General features: G+C 49.1%; 2 protein-coding genes across 6 annotated transcripts in view; one reads left to right on the top strand and one right to left on the bottom strand.

Annotated features, from left to right (window-relative positions):
• LOC141164679 (uncharacterized) overlaps positions 1–8,198 on the top strand; it is a 90,557-nt gene extending 82,359 nt beyond the window's left edge. Inside the window, exons 11-12 of the mRNA XM_073650170.1 lie at positions 58–5,964; positions 6,265–8,198. Of these exons, the coding sequence (XP_073506271.1) occupies positions 58–5,924 (5,867 nt within the window). The 3' untranslated portion in view covers positions 5,925–5,964; positions 6,265–8,198. The remainder of the gene's footprint in view (positions 1–57; positions 5,965–6,264) is intronic.
• A 924-nt stretch (positions 8,199–9,122) lies between these two features.
• RTKN (rhotekin) overlaps positions 9,123–14,449 on the bottom strand; it is a 125,762-nt gene continuing 120,435 nt past the window's right edge. For 3 of the 5 annotated variants that reach the window (XM_073650195.1, XM_073650180.1, XM_073650187.1), the window contains 2 exons: positions 12,135–12,239; positions 9,123–11,466 (listed from right to left, as the gene is read on the bottom strand). In XM_073650195.1, coding sequence (XP_073506296.1) covers positions 11,036–11,466; positions 12,135–12,239 — 536 coding nt within the window. In that variant the 3' untranslated portion in view covers positions 9,123–11,035. Of the gene's footprint in view, positions 11,467–11,785; positions 11,889–12,134; positions 12,240–14,449 lie in introns of all 5 variants that reach the window. The other 2 variants (XM_073650214.1, XM_073650205.1) reach the window with 1 other exon arrangement.

Raw genomic sequence — 14,449 nt, 5'->3', positions numbered from 1 at the left:
TGTGCTGAGTCCGGTAGCCTTTGCAGGTCTTATTTGATTATTTTCTTCTTCTTCCAGGGTTCTTCCACAGGACGACGCCCCGTTATCAGCGCAGTGTGACGGAATCCATCCTGACGCCCACAAGCAGAAGTCCAACCTTCTTCCAGGGTTTCCAAAAGAGAGATTCTTTCCGGGCCATTTCCCCCAGCATCCCTCAGCCGTGTTCCCCTGCCTTCATCTTCTCCAAGTCTCCCCTGCCTGGTCCATCTCCAAAGGTGGATTCCTTACCGTCCTTTATCCCACCTCCGATAACTGCTTCTCGGATGACCCCGACAAAAGTCATAGAAGCTCCTCCACGTCCTCCACCTCCTCACAGTTCCCACACCTCCCCCAGCCCTGGCTCTAGTGATGCACCCTTCAGAGCCGAATATGTAACCATCAGCCCAGCGGGGCACAGCGCTGCCAGCCCAGTCACCAATGTACAGGAAAGACCACACCATGAAGACTGCCATAGTGGCCAAGCTCCTGCCCGGTTAGGCGGTTTGTACCGAGCTGAACTGGTGCCAGTGGACTCTCCACCAACATCTCGTCCTGAGCAGCAGGAAGTCCTAAATAAAGCGGCAAAATCTCCAACGAGTTTCACAGGCGAAAAACTGACCGCAATAAAGGCCACAGTGTCCGTGTCCTCTCCAATGACCGAAATTGCATTCACTTATCCCTCACCAATCCCAGAGGTCAGAATACCGGCATCCCCACTGACTACACAAACAGCAGTACCCATCCCTCCATCTGTTCTTCGGGGTACACCGTCAGCTACTCCATCTGGTGCAGAAATTATGACACCCTCTCCGACTGGACAGGTCTTGTCTTCTGCTTTGACCACTCAAGATCGGACCTTAAACGTCAATTTTCTCACTAATGAAACCGCCCTATCCACCGACTCATCAATTGAGCCCAAAATGCCTATCGGATCGACCTCTCTGGTGTCTTTGTTAGCCCCAATTCCCTACACTCCCTATTCATCTAGAGCCTCAGTCTTACCAGTATCACCCCGCCCCCTTATTGACAGTGTTCCTGGGTATCAGCCACGTGTCACCGAGCCTTTACCAGTATTCACTTCCATCCTGTCAGAAAGACCACCTGATCCACAGCCTGGTTCGACTCAAACAGAAGCTCCACTAGTAGTCCCTGTGCCATTATTGGATTCCCTTCCGGTCTATAAGTCTTCTACACCTCAGCCCAAGTATGACCAAGTTGACCTTTTAGAGTCTTTAACTCAATCTGTGGTTCTTCCTGAGAAAGTCTCATCAGACTGTCAACCAAACCCCAATATTCCTCTACCCTGTTCTTCCTCCACATCCTCCAGCCTTCCCAGCAGGAGCTCACCACAGTCTGAACCAAGCCTTGATATTCCTCTACCATGGTCTTCTTCAACATCCTCCAGCCTTCCTAGCAGAAGCTCACCACAATCTGAACAAAGACCCGAAATTCTTCTACCATGGTCGTCTTCAATATACTCCAGCCTTCCTAGTATCAGCTCACCACAATCTGAATTAAACACCGATATTCCTCTACCATGGTCTGCTTCAACATACTCAAGCCTTCCTAGCGGAAACTCACCACAATCTGTACCAACCACCGATATTCCTCTACCATGTTCTTCCTCCACATCTTCCAGCCTTCACAGTAGGAGCTCACCACAATCTGTACCAACCACCGATATTCCTCTACCATGTTCTTCTTCCACATCTTCCAGCCTTTCCAGTAGGAGCTCACCACAATCTGTACCAACCACCGATATTCCTCTACCATGTTCTTCCTCCACATCTTCCAGCCTTTCCAGTAGGCGCTCACCACAATCTGTACCAACCACCGATATTCCTCTACCATGTTCTTCCTCCACATCTTCCAGCCTTTCCAGTAGGCGCTCACCACAATCTGTACCAACCACCGATATTCCTCTACCATGTTCTTCCTCCACATCTTCCAGCCTTTGCAGTAGGAGCTCACCACAATCTGAACTAAACATCGATATTCCTCTACCATGGTTGTCTTCCACATCCTCCAGCCTTCCCAGCAGGAGCTCCCCTAAATCTGAATCCAGCAATAATCAAACCAAAGTGTTGTCTCCTGACGAGAGTAAGCCCAATAACCTCATTAGTGATGATCTACTTCCAGAGTCATTGTCAGTATCTCTACCCATTGCTTTTCAGTCCTCATCTGAATTACAACCATGTAATATCCAAGTGGATAGTCCAACCATAGGCTCTCCAACAAAATTTTTGTCGCTTAGCGCTAAGAGCTCTTCCGGGTCTCAACTCTATAATCAAAATAGTGAACCTCAATTGCTGGAATATCCTTCTGAATTTCCATCTCGTGACATTGGAATCTCAGCCGAGTCTGACCCTAGTAATATCCAAACAGATATTCTCATACCACAGTCTTCAACCATTCCCATTAAACTTTCAGATGAATTTCAATCAAAGCCTTTACTTATATCTACTGGTTTTCAAGTGAGTAACATCCAGGATAATATTCCATTAGTAGAGTCCCTGTCTTCATCCCTTATGAGTGAGCGCTCAACCGATGCACAATCAAATAAGATTGTAGCTGATAATCCATTGCCTTCATCCATTACCACACTGGGATCTTCGGGATCACAACTTAGAAATATCCAAAATGATATTCCATTAATGGAACCTCTATCTGGATCTTCATCCTCTGATCCTGAATGCTCATCTGAACCTCCATTATTTAATATCCAAGATGAGTCTTTATTGGAACCCCAATCCTTTTCCTGTGAAGGCTACTCTGGACCTAACATCTCAACATTAAACCGTCTACCTGTATCTTCAGGCTTTCCATCTGAGAACTTAACCCAACCTCAATTAAGTAATATCCAAGCAGAGTCCTTAGCAGAATCATCAACCATTACCACCACAACCACTGACTCTACTGGACCTCAACTAAATGTCCAAGCTGATATTCCATTAATCGAACCTCTTTGTGTATCTTCATCCTTTCCTCCTGGGAGCTTAGCCGAACCTCAATCAAATACTATCCAGTCTCAGTCTTTAGCTGAGCTCCAATCTATTACCACCGAAGCTTACCTTGGACCTCAACTAAATAAAGGCCAAGCAGACATCCTATTAGTAGAGCCTTCGCCTGTTCCTCCAGTCCTTCCTATTGAGAGATCTTCTGGACCTCAGTCAAATGATATTCAAGCTGATTTTTTACCCGACCCCTCATTTGGTACCACTGATGATTCTACGGAGCTTAAACTAAATAATGTCCAAGCTGAGCCTTTGACAGAACCACTATCTGTTATCAATGAAGGCTCTTCTGGATGTCGACTAAATACTGTCCAAGCTGATGCTCCATTAGTGGAAGTTTCACTCGTCTCTCCATCCTTTCCCACTAAGAACTCAAAAGAACCTCAGATTTATGGTGTGCCAGAATCCTCTACCAAGAGTCCGAGAGATTCTCACTTGAATACTATCCAAGAAGATATTCAATTATTGGAGTCATCACCGGTTTTATTATTTTCCTCTGAACCTGAGCACAGTGAACCTGTCGCTCTATTTCCAGAGTCTTCTCTTCTATCAATTCAAATCACAAATTCTTCTGAGCCTTCTCTAAATGATATTCTAGCGGACAATCCACTCACGGGTTCTTCACCCCTACCCACTGAGCACTTCTCGGAATCTCAACCCAATAGAGGGCCAACTGACCTACAGCAAGCAGAAGTCTTACCCAGATCATCACCTCAACCCACTGAGAACTACTCCAAATTTCAATCCAGTGATATACAAACTGACCTACAGCTAGCAGAGTTCCTACCTTTATATTCATCCCTGCCTATAGAAGGTTCTTTCGAATCTGAGCTCAGTAGTATACAAACTGGCATACAGGTTGCAGAGCTTCTACCTTTAATTTACTCTTTACCCCCCGAGGGTTCCTCTGAATCGCAAACAATTAGCCAAACTGATGCACAGCAAACAGAGGTCTTACCTCTATCTTTATCCATCCCAACAGAGGGTTCCTCCGAATCTCATCCTAATGATACGCAAAGTGATATTCAGTTAGCAGAGCTCCTACCTATATCGTCATCTTTACCCAATGAAGACTCCTCCGTCTCTCAATCCAATAGTATACAAAGTGATATACAGCAACCAGAGGTCTTACCTCTAGCTTTATCCATCCCAACAGAGGGTTCCTCCGAATCTCATCCTAATGATATGCAAAGTGATATTCAGTTAGCAGAGCTCCTACCTATATCGTCATCTTTACCCAATGAAGACTCCTCCATCTCTCAATCCAATAGTATACAAAGTGATATACAGCAACCAGAGGTCTTTCCTCTAGCTTTATCCATCCCAACAGAGGGTTCCTCCGAATCTCATCCTAATGATATGCAAAGTGATATTCAGTTAGCAGAGCTCCTACCTATATCCTCATCTTTACCCAATGAAGACTCCTCCATCTCTCAATCCAATAGTATACAAAGTGATATACAGCAACCAGAGGTCTTACCTCTAGCGTTATCCATCCCAACAGAGGGTTCCTCCGAATCTCATCCTAATGATACGCAAAGTGATATTCAGTTAGCAGAGCTCCTACCTATATCGTCATCTTTACCCAATGAAGACTCCTCCGTCTCTCAATCCAATAGTATACAAAGTGATATACAGCAACCAGAGGTCTTTCCTCTAGCTTTATCCATCCCAACAGAGGGTTCCTCCGAATCTCATCCTAATGATATGCAAAGTGATATTCAGTTAGCAGAGCTCCTACCTATATCCTCATCTTTACCCAATGAAGACTCCTCCATCTCTCAATCCAATAGTATACAAAGTGATATACAGCAACCAGAGGTCTTACTTTTAACTTCATCCATTCCCACAGAAAGTCTTGCTGAGCTGAAGAATGACCAGGCTGACAATGTCTTAGGACACATTTTACGTATCATCCAAGCAGACAGTCCAGTGCTGGAAGGATCATCTCCATCTTCTCTCTTGACCACTGTGCATGCCTCCGATTCACATCCCACACGAGACGTTCAATCTCCAGAGTCTACGGCTGCAGCTCCTTCTACTGGTAGCTCACCAGAATCTCTGGTACAAGATTCTTCATCGGTCCCCATTGATGGTTCCTTGGAACTTCAACTGAATAATGCCGAAGCCGACGTTCCACCACAAAAGCCACCCCCAGCACCACCAACAGAGCCTCAACCCAACCATGTCCAAACTGACCTTTCAGAGTCTTCATCTATAGAAGAGTCTTCACCCATCACCACTAATGGTTCCCTTGAACCTTTACCACATAAGGTCCAGGAAGATACTCCATTCATAGAGACTTTTTTAGTGTCTTCACCTCCTTCCACTGAAAATATCCCGGATACCCAATTATTCGACACTGATGAAAATAGCACTCCATTACTCTGCATTCCCAGTGAGGAGCCGCTACCTGATATTTTAACAAGTGAGGGAGCACTATCCGAATCGCCACCAGTGATTACCTGCCCTTTCGACAACACATCAGGCTCTGATGCTAAACCCAATGATGGACAGTCTCTACCCATCCTTCTTATAGAAGAAGTTCTCCACCATCAGTTTCCATCTCCTTGCCTTCCCTCTGAAAGCTCACCTGCATCCCCTGTAAGAAGCCCATCTCCCGTATCTGAAATTGTGTATGCCGAGAAAGTCATTCTGGTTGAAGACCCTCACCCAGGTAGCCCCCCAGTTAATGGAAACTTGATTGCACTTGAGTCTGTGCCAACAATCAGTCCTAGTGAACTTGAGTTGATGTCTATAGGCCATGAGGAATTCATAGCTATCCATGATGTGTTGTCTACCAATAATACCACCGTCGATGAAGATCTACCGTCTGAGTCCAAACTTCTCCACAAGCCGCTAACCAGTAACTCTTCTGAAGCTTTGCTTTAATCTGCAGATGACACTTACCTGGACTTTGAGAATAATACAGGTAAGTGACCACTTTATCTTGGGCTTCTGAGGTCATTTGACTTGTGTAAGTAGGACAATAACAAAACATCTGGGTCGACTTTTTTTTTTTGGAAACTTGTCCTTAAGGATACTATATTGCTCGGTGCATGTTTCTTACAAATGTCCTGTTTCTCTCCTTCCTCTATTTCTTAAGCTTCTCCTACAACCAGTCCGATTGTGTACTATAGTTAGAAAATTATCAGCGGTAGGGTGGGGACAGATTAGGATGGGGACAGATTATGTGGCAAAGCACTGACTGGTGAATTCTCTTTTATTACAGATTTCTTGACTTATAACGGACGTAGTCACCTAAGAATAAGCTCCAAGTATTGTTTGTCTGTGAGATTGATGGTGTTATCACCAATGAAATAGATGCTTCAAGTATCTAACAACATGAAAACCTCTCTGAATCACCACCTCTACCGTGACCAAAAAGACTCCTCCAGTTGTTTAGCCCCGGTCCGCAAAGAAGACATTTCAAGTCTTTGAGCACCCATCAACTTACTAAACATCCTAAGTAATTGGGTACCCATTAATCAGAAGACATCTTCAGCCACTGTCACATATCAGTCAAGAACAGGCTTGCAGTCACTGAACACCCATCCACCAAGAAGACACCTACAGTCTTTCAGATCCATCCACCAAGAAGATACCTACAGTCTTTCAGATCCATCCACGAAGAAGACACCTACAGTCTTTCAGATCCATCCACCAAGAAGACACCTACAGTCTTTCAGATCCATCCACCAAGAAGACACCTACAGTCTTTCAGATCCATCCACCAAGAAGACACCTACAGTCTTTCAGATCCATCCACCAAGAAGACACCTACAGTCTTTCAGATCCATCCACCAAGAAGACACCTACAGTCTTTCAGATCCATCCACCAAGAAGACACCTACAGTCCTTCACATTCATCCACCAAGAAGACACCTACAGTCCTTCAGATCCATCCACCAAGAAGATACCTACAGTCCTTCAGACCCATTAGTCAAAAAGACGCATCTCGTTAATGACCGCCATCAAAGAAGAAGATATTTCCAATAATAGACACCCATCAATCCTGACATTTCTGGTTATTAACCAAGACAAGATCTCCAGTCATCGACACCTATCGACCAAAAAACATCTTCACTAATTGAGCCCTCATGAATTAGTAGACACCTCTAATCACAGAGTACCCATCAACCAAAAAGACCCCTCCAGACATTGACAATCATCAATCAAGAATATGGCTCTAGTTTTTAGGAACTATTCAAGATACTTAATGTTATTGACATCTATCAACCAAGAAAAGATCTCAAGTTTTTCATCACCTATTAACCAAGAAGACCCCTTTAGTCAAAGACACCTTAGGGTTAACCCTACGTACATAGCAAGAAGATGCCTCCAATTTATGTTCACGTCTTAGACATTTCTAGTCATTTACTCCCATTCAATCGATGATGATGATGTGTGCTCCTTAGGTCTTACACTCTGGGGGGCTGCGCCTATCAAAAGTGCCAGCATCTGTACATCAGAGCAGGACCTTCTACCATCAACACTCCATCTTACTCTGTACCCCCGTCTTTTTCAATATGTAATGTCTGTTTATCACATGGATTAATGGCACCATCACACGGTCACCTGATAAGGAACTGGTACCATCACATGGTGGCATAAAGTAATTGGCACTATAATGGCAGCATCACATGATTAGGACACGGCACATCTCAAGGTTACATGCTAAAGGGGGTGGCACTATCATTGCCACATAATGAAGAGCTAGTACCACCTACTTATGATGCGATTATGCCATCACTGTCACACTTTGATGGGCTGGCACATCACAGGATGAGGGGATGGCATGGTCACAGGATGAGGGGATGGCATGGTCACATGATGGGTTGGCACGGTCAGTCACACGATAAGCTTGCGCTGCCACACAATCAGATGATCGGATGGAATAGTCGCATGATGAGCGCTTGTCACAGGATGAGGACTTGGCACGGTCACAGGACAAGGGGATGGCACGGTGGTAGGGCAAGGGGATGGCACGGTCACAGGATGAGGGGATGGCACGGTAGTAGGGCAAGGGGATAGCACGGTCACATGTACGGTGTGGCTGGTTCACACTAAGCTTTGTTGATGTTTCGCGGAGCTGCTTCTGGGATAAGTTCTCTGGAGACCAAACGTTCTATGTCACACACACATATATATATATATATATCTATCCTATCACAAATCTTGTACAATCTGCAAGTAGAGATGAAGGGATGGCACTGTCACAGGACGAGGGGATGGCATGGTGATAGGACGAGGGGATGGCATGGTGATAGGACGAGGGGATGGCATGGTGATAGGACGAGGGGATGGCGCGATGATAGGACGAGGGCACGGTCACAGGACGAGGGCATGGCACGGTCACAGGACGAGGGCATGGCACGGTCACAGGACGAAGGGATGGCACGGTCACAGGACGAGGGGATGGCACGGTCACAGGATGAAGTGATGGCACGGTGACGGGACGAGGGCATGGCACGGTGACGGGACGAGGGCATGGCACTGTCACGGGATGAAGTTATGGCACGGTCACGGGATGAGGGCATGGCACGGTCACAGGACGAGGGGATGGCACGGTCACATGTATGGTGTGGCTGGTTCACACTAAGCTTTGTTGATGTTTCGCGGAGCTGCTTCTGGGATAAGTTCTCTGGAGACCAAACGTTCTATGTCACACACACATATATATATATATATCTATCTATCCTATCACTAATTATGTATAATCTGCCGGTAGAGATGAATAAATGCACAGTGTGGCATCGCTCTGCTGCTCGGCTGACTGTCGTGTTCTTGGATGAGTGATGTGAGAACCTCCATGTCCTTGATCTCGACTATATCCCCATTTGTGACTGATAGCAGCTCTGCCACCAGTTCTGTGACTCTGTCCATGAAGCCTTGTAGGGGGGGGGGGGGGGACGCCATAAATGATGAAGGACAAACCAAGGAAGCCTGAGGGCATCGATTCCTCCAGGGAGAAGAGAAGTGATGCTTCATAATGGAAAAGTATGAGCGAAGTACAGCAGCCATACAAGGGGGTAATGTGCCGCTAGCGCCAACATCTACAGCGAACAGCCATAAAGAATCTGCACCAGCTGCATGGTCGCCATTTATTGACATATAATACTCTGTTAGTAGATATTTGGTTAGGCTGTTTCCACGATAAAGCTTTCATCCCGCCAAGAGCCCAGGACCAAGACGGGTACAGTCCTCCTATAAGCGGCATCAAAGTGCTCAGCATGGGTGAGGAGGCACAAACGCCATGATCATACCGCTCTCCCTGGAGCAGGACGGTTCCAGACCTTATACCAGGCTGCAGTAGGAGGCGACGGCTCCGGGCCGCTCTCCCCGCAGTAGGAGGCGACGGCTCCAGGCCGCTCTCCCCGCAGTAGGAATGACACCGGGCCGCTCTCCCCGCAGTAGAAGACGACGGCTCCAGGCCGCTCTCCCCGCAGTAGGAATGACACCGGGCCGCTCTCCCCGCAGTAGAAGACGACGGCTCCGGGCCGCTCTCCCCGCAGTAGAAGACGACGGCTCCGGGCCGCTCTCCCCGCAGTAGGAATGACACCGGGCCGCTCTCCCCGCAGTAGAAGACGACGGCTCCGGGCCGCTCTCCCCGCAGTAGAAGACGACGGCTCCGGGCCGCTCTCCCCGCAGTAGAAGACGACGGCTCCGGGCCGCTCTCCCCGCAGTAGGAGGCTCCGGGCCGCTCTCCCCGCAGTAGAAGACGACGGCTCCGGGACGCTCTCCCCGCAGTAGGAGGCTCCGGGCCGCTCTCCCCGCAGTAGGAGGCTCCGGGCCGCTCTCCCCGCAGTAGGAGGCTCCGGGCCGCTCTCCATACAGTAGGAATGACACCGGGCCGCTCTCCCCGCAGTAGGAGGCTCCGGGCCGCTCTCCCCGCAGTAGAAGACGACGGCTCCGGGCCGCTCTCCCCGCAGTAGGAATGACACCGGGCCGCTCTCCCCGCAGTAGAAGACGACGGCTCCGGGCCGCTCTCCCCGCAGTAGGAGGCTCCGGGCCGCTCTCCCCGCAGTAGGAGGCTCCGGGCCGCTCTCCCCGCAGTAGAAGACGACGGCTCCGGGCCGCTCTCCCCGCAGTAGGAATGACACCGGGCCGCTCTCCCCGCAGTAGAAGACGACGGCTCCGGGCCGCTCTCCCCGCAGTAGGAGGCGACGGCTCCGGGCCGCTCTCCCCGCAGTAGGAGGCGACGGCTCCGGGCCGCTCTCCCCGCAGTAGGAGGCTCCGGGCCGCTCTCCCCGCAGTAGGAGGCTCCGGGCCGCTCTCCCCGCAGTAGGAGGCTCCGGGCCGCTCTCCCCGCAGTAGGAGGCTCCGGGCCGCTCTCCCCGCAGTAGGAGGCTCCGGGCCGCTCTCCCCGCAGTAGGAGGCTCCGGGCCGCTCTCCCCGCAACAGGAGGCTCCGGGCCGCTCTCCCCGCAGTAGGAGGCTCCGGGCCTCTCTCCATGCTGTAGGAGGCGACGGCTCCGGGCCACTCTCCCCGCAATAGGAGGCTCCGGGCCACTCTCCCCGCAGTAGGAGGCGACAGGTTTGGGTCTCATATCTTCCTCTGGTCATACATATAAGGTATATAAATAATGGGCATGCTATAGTGCGTTGCCCTGGGACTTGTAGGGTCAGGCACATCAGATCTGCAGTGTGGCCCTGCTGTGGGGCAATGTATGGAAACACCTGAAGACGTCTTTCTATATTGCACAGCCTGGCATGGGCAGCCAGGTTTCAGAGTATGGCACAGGCAGTGTTCTTACATTGTCTCCCATGGTCATTGACTGGTGAAAGTGGCAGACACAGCAGTGGTGTGCACAGACCCCGTGTTAATCTCATTCAAGCTTAGTATATATCAGAAGCAACAGAATCCCGACCTCAACCAAGGAGAAGGGGGCAGCTACACCCAATGCCGGAGTCCGCAGGTCACCCCAGCAGCCATGCCGATGTCAGACATGGCGGTATCTGGCCTCTCCTCTCCTACAGTTCTTGGGCTTGTTTGTGGACAGCTCACACTTGACTTTGGAGCCAGTTTCGGGGGTCTAGTTTGGTTTTCAGGCTCTTAATGTTCTTGCGGGTGGGACACCCTCTTTCTGTGTCGGGCGTGCTGCTGCCACTGCTGCTGCTGCTGCTGCTGTTTCTCGCCTCCGGACGACGACTTTTCTCCTCGCTAGCTCCATGAGCAGCCGGACCCTCGGCCAATCTCAGGCCACGGTTCTTCAGGGTCGTTAGTTTGGCATCGAGGGAAAGTGTTCGAGGTCGGTGTTTGGAGGTCTGGGCTGGAGGACTGTCACAGTCAGAGGAGGAAGAACATGTCGTATGTCCAGGGGAAGGACTGTGGAAGAAAGACGTCCATGGTGGGGGATCTATACCCCTCTGGAGCTCAAATTCCTTCATCCTCTGGGAAAGCAGGTCAGGAATGGGGCCGAGGCCCTCAATAGCTGCAGGAGCAGAAGGACAAGGTTAGTAAAAATGTCCCAGCGAGAAGGTGGTGAGGACGGATCTACATGACCTATGTGGCCATGGACATGGTTATATACCCAGCCCCCAACCCATCACAAAAGGAGACTTCGTAACTACAGTCCATGATCAAGGAGAAGAACAATCCTGGGGTGCAGGACTCTGCCTCGACTTCCTCAGCCAATGACTTTGCCCATAAGACTAAAGATCCCGTTGCACCCACATTGTTCTAGCTGCACCTCGGGCTCTCTCATGATGTCCATTAGGGGCCACACGTGCAGGGGGCATCGTCTTACAAACCTTTCAGTGTAATAGGTGCACAGCAGTGATTGGATTTCAGCAGACATTGCGTTATCCCGCAGGAGCAGCCCCTCATCACTAGGTGCAGGGGCAGCAGATAGAGCTGAGCAGAGGAAGGGCAGGGACAGAGGAAGGAGGGCGCCATGCAAGGCATGCCGAGACAAGAGAAAGAGTGTTACTCCGAATGTGAGAGACAGACGAGGTTAGTCACAGAGGAGACCGCAGGCCATCAGCACTCACACCAGAGGATACCCTGTAAGGGAGTCACAACTACATCTACTACTACTCAGACCACTCAGCCCTCCATCACACCACCCCTCTCTCTGCACCGCAGTGTCCAGGTACTCACCCATCTCATGATAGAGGGAGCCCTGTTTGGTGAGGGCGGCTGCTGATCTCTTGGGTGGGGGGGTTTCTATTTTCATCAAGTCATCGCAGCACTGCTTCCACTGACCTGAAGAAGACAAGCAGGAGACCTCAGTGCATTACAGAGGCCGACCGCAGAAGGGCCGACCACAGACGGGGGAAGGACAGAAGGAGCAGGAGAAAGGCAGAAGGAATGGAGAAACAGAAAGGAGGAGCTGAGGAGGAGCCAAGAAAGGACAGAAGGAACAGAGACAGACAGAAGTAGCTGAGAAAGGGATAGAAAAAAGAGGAAAAAGAACAGAAGGAGCCGAGAAAGGGACAGAAAAAGAGGAAAAAGAACAGAAGGAGCAGAGAAAGGGACAGAAGGAGCCGAGAAAGGGACAGAAGGAACCCTCAGTGCATTGCAGCGGCCAACCACAGACAGGGAAGGACAGAAGGAATGGAGAAAGACAGAGGAGCCGAGAAAGGGCACAGAAGCAGCCGAGAAAATGAAGAGAAGGAGCTGAGAAACAGAAGGAAGGGAGAATGGGAAAGAAGGAGTAGAGAAAGGGACAAGAGGAGCCGAGAAAGAGACAGAAGGAGCAAAGAAAGGGACAGAAGGAGACCTCAGAGCATAGCAGCAGCTGACCATAGAAAGGGAAGGACAGAAGGAGCGGAGAAAGAGACATGGGAAAGGAGGAGCTGAGAAAGGGCGTAGAAAAAGAGAAAGGACAGAAAAATTAGAGAACGGACAGAAAGAGAGGCGGAAGGACTGAAGGAGCCGAGAAAGGGACAGAAGGAGCTGAGTAAGGGACACAAAGAGAGGAGAAAGGACAGAAAGAGAAAGAGGTAGAAGGAATGGAGGAAGGGACAGAAAGAGAGGAGGAAGGACAGAAAGAGAGGAGGAAGGACAGAAAAAGAGGAGGAAGGACAGAAAAAGAGGAGGAAGGACAGAAAAAGAGGAGGAAGGACAGAAAAAGAGGAGGAAGGGCAGAAAAAGAGGAGGAAGGGCAGAAAAAGAGGAGGAAGGACAGAAAAAGAGGAGGAAGGACAGAAAAAGAGGAGGAAGGGAAAGAAGGAGCCGATAAAGGGACAGCAAGAAGAGAAAGGACAGAAAAATTGGTAGAAAGAACTTAAGGAGCCAAGAACAGGACAAAGCCATCTGAGAAAGAGAAAGAATGAGCTGAGAAAGGGACAGGAGTGGAGAAAGACAGAAAAAGAGGAGAAAGGACAGAAGGAGGTGAGAAAGGGACAAAATCATCAGAGAAAGAGAAGGAGCAGCTGAAAAATAATAATACGTTATATTTGTATAGCGCCAACGTAGTTCGCAGCTTTTACATTTTAGAGGGGACTTGTACAGACAAGAAAGAAAGAATAACACCTAAATCAACAGATATCAAAAGGAGTGAGGGCCCTGCTCACAAACTTACAATCTATGAGAAAGGGACAAAAGGGGCAGAGAAAAGGGCAGAAAGAAAGAGAAGAGGAAGGGCAGAAAGAAAGAGAAGAGGAAAGGCAGAAAGAAAGAGAAGAGGAAGGGCAGAAACAAAGAGAAGAGGAAGGGCAGAAAGAAAGAGAAGAGGAAGGGCAGAAAGAAAGAGAAGAGGAAGGGCAGAAAGAAAGAGAAGAGGAAGGGCAGAAAGAAAGAGAAGAGGAAGGGCAGAAAGAAAGAGAAGAGGAAGGGCAGAAAGAAAGAGAAGAGGAAGGGCAGAAAGAAAGAGAAGAGGAAGGGCAGAAACAAAGAAGAGGAAGGGCAGAAACAAAGAAGAGGAAGGGCAGAAAGAAAGAGAAGAGGAAAGGCAGAAACAAAGAGAAGAGGAAGGGCAGAAAGAAAGAGAAGAGGAAGGGCAGAAAGAAAGAGAAGAGGAAGGGCAGAAAGAAAGAGAAGAGGAAGGGCAGAAAGAAAGAGAAGAGGAAGGGCAGAAAGAAAGAGAAGAGGAAGGGCAGAAACAAAGAAGAGGAAGGGCAGAAAGAAAGAGAAGAGGAAGGGCAGAAAGAAAGAGAAGAGGAAGGGCAGAAAGAAAGAGAAGAGGAAGGGCAGAAAGAAAGAGAAGAGGAAGGGCAGAAAGAAAGAGAAGAGGAAGGGCAGAAAGAAAGAAGAGGAAGGGCAGAAACAAAGAGAAGAGGAAGGGCAGAAACAAAGAGAAGAGGAAGGGCAGAAACAAAGAGAAGAGGAAGGGCAGAAAGAAAGAGAAGAGGAAGGGCAGAAAGAAAGAGAAGAGGAAGGGCAGGAAGAAAGAGAAGAGGAAGGGCAGAAACAAAGAGAAGAGGAAGGGCAGAAACAAAGAGAAGAGGAAGGGCAGAAACAAAGAGAAGAGG

This window comes from Phyllobates terribilis, unplaced genomic scaffold (genome assembly GCF_046119375.1).
Source record: "Phyllobates terribilis strain yellow unplaced genomic scaffold, ASM4611937v1 Scaffold_1__5_contigs__length_1240528914, whole genome shotgun sequence".
Lineage (NCBI taxonomy): Eukaryota > Metazoa > Chordata > Amphibia > Anura > Dendrobatidae > Phyllobates > Phyllobates terribilis.
This window is presented reverse-complemented; position numbering and strand designations above follow the sequence as displayed.